Below are 6,830 nucleotides of genomic sequence, written 5' to 3' on the forward strand. Positions count from 1 at the left end.
TACAAATGCCCGTGCGTTGCCACGGGTTTTCAAATTTTATTTATCAATGCACATATATAATTCATAACTTATTATAAAAATTTAAAAACAAATCAGGGATATCATAATATACTGTGATAATACCGAACACAATAGCAATATAAACATTGTTGTGCATCTGTGTGGTTCCAAGTTCTAGCTCTTCTTGTTACTCTTCTGCGGCAAGTCCCACACCTTTGTTCTGGCAGTCATAACTATCAAACAACACTTTGATATTTATAAATATCCGAAAATAACCCTGGATCACAGCCTGCCTTATGTGTTCAACATATAAAAAGGGCTTAGCAAATCATCAATAACGGCTAGGGTAAAAATCTTCGTCGGCAGGCCGGTGGTGCGGATATTAATTTTATTTGCAGTGATGTATCCTCATAGGAGTTGGAGAGTATTTATTATGAGGATGAGAGTATTTATCCTCATGTGAACTTGTAAAGTGTATCTTAGAATATTCAAATACACAATGCCCACAAAAAAAGATAGTCTGTATTTATATACGAGTGTTGTATAATATATTATTATAAGAGTAGATTAATACAAATAGACAAATGAATAGCCATCGGTTATCCACTCCTTTCGCCCTACCAACCACACATGAATTATCGTAGCGAACAACCCCTTTCTTCGTGCCACCAACATAGGACCCCCGCCCCAATCTTGCTCGCCAACCCCTCGTTCCGCCCCATTTTATAATTCTTTGGGGCCACCCCCATCCCCTACATCGAATTCTCCCGCGCGCGACCCAACACAAGGACTCGTCAACATGCACCGCATGCCACCGCCCAGCCTAGGGACTCGTCGTCATGCACCGCGTGTCATCGTGAGAGTATCAACCTACCAACCATTCACATATTCAATCCATATAACTGGATTTTGTAACATCAAAGAATTGGTCGCACCTGTGCCGTGCTACCAGTGCATCCTGCGGACATCGGCGACCATCAGCAGCCCTCCTCCAACTGTCTGCACAAGGAAGATGCAATTTTTTTCAAAATTGGGAAGACGGGGATTGGGGGTTGCGGGCTGGGGCACTGCTCATACCTCGAGTAGCATCTCCGGTGGTCGATGTTCCGATGCCGACGACGCCGCTGGATGGCTCCATCCGCACGGCTACGGTGGAGATGTCGGGGTGGCCCGGCCAGAGGCGAGAATAGATCGTCGGCGCTGAGGCAAGGTCAGGGAGAATGAGGGCGAAGGCAGCGTCTATCTGGTCAAGCTGGGCGCGCTAGAGGTGGAGAGATATCTGGGGCCATTTGGAGGTGTGAAATCCCCCAATCATGGAGACAATTAGTGATCAATGTCTGCTGGCAATCTGCCTTATAGATTTTTTTTTCCTTATGCCTTTTGTGATTTGATGGGAGGGCAAAATGATCTTATTTGAAACAGTGTTGGACGAAAACGAGCAACGGGAAGAAACGAGGAAATTCATCCTTTTTAAGTAAGTAGAGATATCTTTTTATCTGAAGTCCAAAGATTCATGCACCAACATACTAATATATGCCAAAATCTAGTAAAATCTTAATAAATAGCTTGGATTTCTTATTTTCTTTTCTTATCCTGAAGCTATACCAGATGAACATAATAGAATATATTTGAGGAGAATTGAGATAGTAGGTCTACAACTAAATTTTTTGCATATGAATTCCCAAGTGTGTAAGATTAGGAAGCTAACAACATGCTACCAAATCTTCCCAGTTATCTAATTCTTGAATTGAGTGGCAACCCTAATAAGTTCGGAAGAAACAAAGCGTGCAATAATTTTACCGATGAAGACAAAGAAGTACATGCCATATCACATTAAAAGATCATGCGCTTACTTTTAATGCCATCTCGGTACATTCCTAGTATAAATTGTACAGGAAAACAAAAGAACCGCTGACCAACAATCAGTCTGAGCACCTCGATTTTTTAGCAGAATCAAACTTGTTGGCATCGAGTGAGAACATCCCATGGCCTTCTCTAGGTAATAGCACAACTTCTTGACAACTGTAAATACTTTCAACTCAAATTGGAGTGTGTGCTAGGCCATCATCGCATAGTGTTAATGCCGCTGCCATGTTCCATGGTCAACTGATATTAATTAAATTTAGTTTTGTTGCTCTCGACATACTATTTATATACAAAAATTATCAAATGAATTAATATACAGGTACATAAGTCGCTGCCATTAGAATGGTCAATATCAAGAACTCTCTAATTGGTAGCCAGCAGGAAGAGAAGAGCACTTTCCTTACAGAAAATACTTCATTACTGCTAGGGGTATAGCAAATGACCTGCCAACGATATGCCATATACACTGCTGGCTCATAGTGCTCTCCCAGAAACCTAACATGGAGGAGATGATCCACGAGACCCCCCTCGAAAGTGAACAAACATTGTTCTTCAAGAAAATCCTCCATAGACGGTGATTAAACTGCCATAGTGCCATCCACTGAAGAATTTTTGGTAATCCAGAGGGGAAAACTGCAAGTAGCAACTCTAATTTTAAGCACCATCAAAATGGCTAACTGCAATAATAATGCAAATATCAATTGCATTTACCGTGCATAAATTAAAACATTATATGCTGCTTGTTTGGCTTCCTATCTTTCCATCTCATGTGCCGGTGTATTTACCTCTCTCTCCTACAAGCTACGACCTCACAACTGGAGAACCAAGTATGAGTGTAGTTTCAGATCTTCTAGCGCAGTTGCAAGTGTCAGCAGTTCCGAACCAGTCTCGATGAATCCTAATAGCTCCCAGCAACTCCGCCTAAAATGGTTATCAAGCAACATTTTTTATTCATATTGATTGTTATAAGTGTGCTTAGCCGAACGAAATGTATTTGTGATGCTGCGAGTCTCTCCACACTGACCGAGACACCTCGAGCTTGGTAACGCACGACATTGGTAGCCACCATCTCTCCTCGCCGCAGTGGCAAACGGATCCCCTTGTCCTCGGTGGAAGTGGCCGAACCCTGCAGGTGGAGTGTGTGGCGCTCAAGCTCGAAGATTCTCCCAGAGTTTAGTATTCATATTACCATACATATTACACACGGTACTGATACACATAAAAATAATACAAGTACACAAGAATATGCAAGCTTGGTTTCTATAAATAAGATTTTGTAGTAACCATGAGATATACCTGGAAGGGTCGAACCACAAACTGAAGAAACCATGAAGGCATTAATCCTCTGAAAATAAAAATGGAGTCAAGCCACTTCTATAGGCCTATACTCCAGCAGTCACCTCGCTTGCTGAGTGTTGTAGGCTAATCACCTCACTGCTCTGAATTACCAACTTCAACTGAGGAATCCGAAAATTACTGTATACTTACCTGCAAGATATAGTATTGTCTAATGAATATTTCTTTAATGTCATATCTTAGCAAGCTGTTAAAATATATTACCAAGCTCAATGTAAAGTATTTCAGCAGGAAATACTTGATAGTGGAAGCCAAAATAAAAACTACCTAGATCTGTTGTGAAATTGCTCCCATACTGGATCTAGAAGTTAGAACACAGTGGATCTTTTTTAGTAACAGGAAAAGGGCCCGTGCTTTCCAATGCGTATACATGTTCTACTTTATACAACTGGTTAGCGATTTAACGCACGTGCAAACTTCATCGAGCAAACTGGTGAGACTTACCAAAGCAACATAAACATACCAATTTCACTAAAGGATAAGCAACTATACATGTATAAATTGACACATGCGGTAGCAGCAAAGCTCAAGAAAGCTTCAGTTGTGTATCTTTCTGCACACATACTTGACAGAGTTACTTACTGAAAAGGAAATCCAACCAATAATTAAGTTCATGCACGTTGAGATAAAAATCTGAAGAAATATGGAGAAAAACTAAGGATAATTACATAAGAGAACCTACTTCTTGATGCAAGCTTTACAGCTGACACAAAGAATGCACATAAGAGAGCTCTACAAACTGACTGATATTTGAGTAAGGCAAATAAATAACAGGGAAGGGATTTATTGCTTCAATTCTCACCTTATTTCAAGTTTGTCATCTCATCTAAACTATTGATGTCTTGGTACCTCTAAAGTTGCAACAACAGAACTAAATATACAATCTTCAGTGGGCATAATTTCAATCAAAATACATGTTTTAAATCACGTCAACATCGCCACAAGTGTTGCTGCTCTTCTCTGCCAAGTACCGGTGTCTGGCACCGAAGAGGATCTAACTCACCTATTGATTGGTTTCACCCACCTTCAGGTTCTTGTCACACATACTATATATCTGAGTAAGTTAGAGTGACTCACAAAAGGAACTAAGAGTTCAAAGCTAAATTTGCGCTAGTACTCCCACCGGTATTTTTCGTAATCATTTGCTTTGTCAGTGGATAAATCTACAACCAAAACATTTACCAAGTCGTACATCAATTACATTGCAAGACAACCACCTATTTACAATTTGAAAAAGCCATATGACTGCACATATTTAGCAAGGGGCAAATAGAATGGATCATTTTTTAACACTTTCCGTTATAAGCATAGCAGCTCCATGGAATTATATATACTGTGTCGGCTACAATTTCAACATATGTATCGTAATTAACACAGGTAAATTGGAATTGAAAAGCACAGAGCAAGCCACTGAAAGGCCCTCTGTGATTTTGGTCACCGTGAAAAGCTCCATGTGGAGATGAGAGGAAAGTAGCAAACCTTGTGGAGATGTAACCTGCAGGAGCGTTTGAGGGGTGTGGACGCACGCAAAAGCAGCCACCAAATCGATCCGGCAACGCGTTTCCCTCCACACCAGCCATATGCTCCACCTCCTCTGGATCGATCTGACCATCCCATCACCCGCTCCGCCTCCTCTAGATCGATCTGGGCCTGAGTTGCGCGCATGATAGTAGGGCCAAGCGGGAGGTCGGCCGCCATGAGCGCTCCGCGTAGCGGCGGCCAGAGCTCGTGGACGCGTAGTCTACGTGAGAGAAGGGCACAGACTGCGGGAGGTGGCAGGGTGGGTAGGAGGCCGCAACGCAGCAGGTCAGAGGGGCGGCATTGGAGCAGGGGCGCTCGGCGGCGTCGTCGGCGAGGCGGAGCGGTGCGCGTGGGGGGAGAGAGAGAGAGAGAAGGTAAGGGCTCGTCGGCGCGCATTGGAGAGGAGGGGTCTCCAAGCGGCGGCGCACATGCGAGGGAGGAGAGGGGACTGCACGAGGGTTTGTCGTTCGGGATTTCGGGACATGGAAGGGAAGGACGAGAGCGACGGGGTTTTTCTTTCAAGAGGCGGGCAGGCGGCACTGATTGCGGGACGAGTGCGACGGGCGGGGATTTGACGAAGGATGACGACCAAAATCTTGACGGCGAACAACAAAAGGACGACGAAACGTATTGGCAGAATAAGGAACCAGTTTAGTCTTTTTAAGTAGTAGAGATGCCACAGGGTCTACAAAAGGGTGGCACACGCTAACCAGAAAACTCTCCTAGTTTAACCAGCGTGTAGGTGTATCGGCAAAGCACGAAGGGTTCCAGGAACAATGCAGAAGCTCTCTGATAGCGCTCTACATGAATCTAGCATGCGGGGAGCGGAAGAAAATATGGTTGATGTCCTCCACCTCCCCACATAAGGCACATGCACCATTGGAAGGGCCCCTACGCTTCCGAATGTTGTCATTGGGCGTGAGTCTCTTTTCAGCCAATTGCCAAAGGAAGATGTGCACCTTGAGTGAGGCCTTCATCCCCCACAGGACACCGTAGTGCTTATGGGGGATGCCCTGGCACATCTTCTTATACAAGGAACATACCAAGAAACTCCCAGCAGGTTCGAAGGACCAAGAAATTAGGTCATGAGGCTTCGAAAGGGTGAGGCCCTCCACCAAGCGGGAATAAATTGTCCCACTCAACTTGCTCCCCAAAGACAAGTCCCCGGTGGAAGGTCACCTTGCAAGTGTTGTTCTTGAAGATAACCGTAATTATGGCCTCTGGCTCCGCGACAATAGCAAAAAGCCAGGGAATCTATCCCTCAAGGGCCCCCGCCCTTGCCACCAATCTAGTTGCAAAGTGCAAAGAAGTATTGATGCCTGTCACGTGAGCCGTCTGGAGTCTAGGCCCATTCAGTCCATCATGTCGATCGCATTCAGTTGCAAGCTTGTATGCTTTGGCGACGACAATTTCCAAATTCTTTCAAACCGGTAGTAGCTGCACATCATTTGCACCTTATGATATAGACACTGGTAAATCTTATATTCCGCTGGGTAAAAGAAGAAAAAATGATAAGTTTACGGGTAATTTTTTCAAGGGTCTATATGACTCTTATAAACGGACACATATCTTATCCCTATGAGCACACCTTCGAGACACTAAGTTCAAGAAAACTGATTCGATGGGTCTTCAAATTGGTGAAGTCATCACATGCGCCTCGTTGTGGACAGGAATGTCGCCTCCTCACTCCAGGCGTTTGGGAAATCCCAAAATTTCAGGACGAGAATCGGGAAAAAGTATTTTGTGTTCTGGAAAATGACGCCCGAAAATGCATCATAACATTTGATTCCCGACAATTCGGGTTCGGGATCGGAAATTCCTGAATAGCCTGAAATGGCATATTGAACAAAAAAGTTGACAGCAAGAGCCAAGAAGGAGAGTTTCAGCGACTGATGCGTCTCCGACGTATCGATAATTTCTTATGTTCCATGCCACATTATTGATGATATCTACATGTTTTATGCATACTTTATGTCATATTTATGCATTTTCCGGCACTAACCTATTAACGAGATGCCGAAGAGCCGCTTGTCGTTTTCTCGTCGTTTTTGTTTCGTAAATCCTAGTAAGGAAATATTCTCGGAATT

At 43.7% G+C, this 6,830-nt stretch overlaps 1 protein-coding gene across 1 annotated transcript in view; it reads right to left on the minus strand.

Moving 5' to 3' along the window:
* LOC124695207 (cytochrome c biogenesis CcmF N-terminal-like mitochondrial protein 2) overlaps nucleotides 1-4,920 on the minus strand; it is a 29,826-nt gene extending 24,906 nt beyond the window's left edge. Inside the window, 1 exon segment of the mRNA XM_047228085.1 lies at nucleotides 4,832-4,920. Coding sequence (XP_047084041.1) covers nucleotides 4,832-4,920 — 89 coding nt within the window.
* Between the last annotated feature and the right edge of the window lie 1,910 nt (nucleotides 4,921-6,830).

Source organism: Lolium rigidum, chromosome 3 (genome assembly GCF_022539505.1).
Source record: "Lolium rigidum isolate FL_2022 chromosome 3, APGP_CSIRO_Lrig_0.1, whole genome shotgun sequence".
Lineage (NCBI taxonomy): Eukaryota > Viridiplantae > Streptophyta > Magnoliopsida > Poales > Poaceae > Lolium > Lolium rigidum.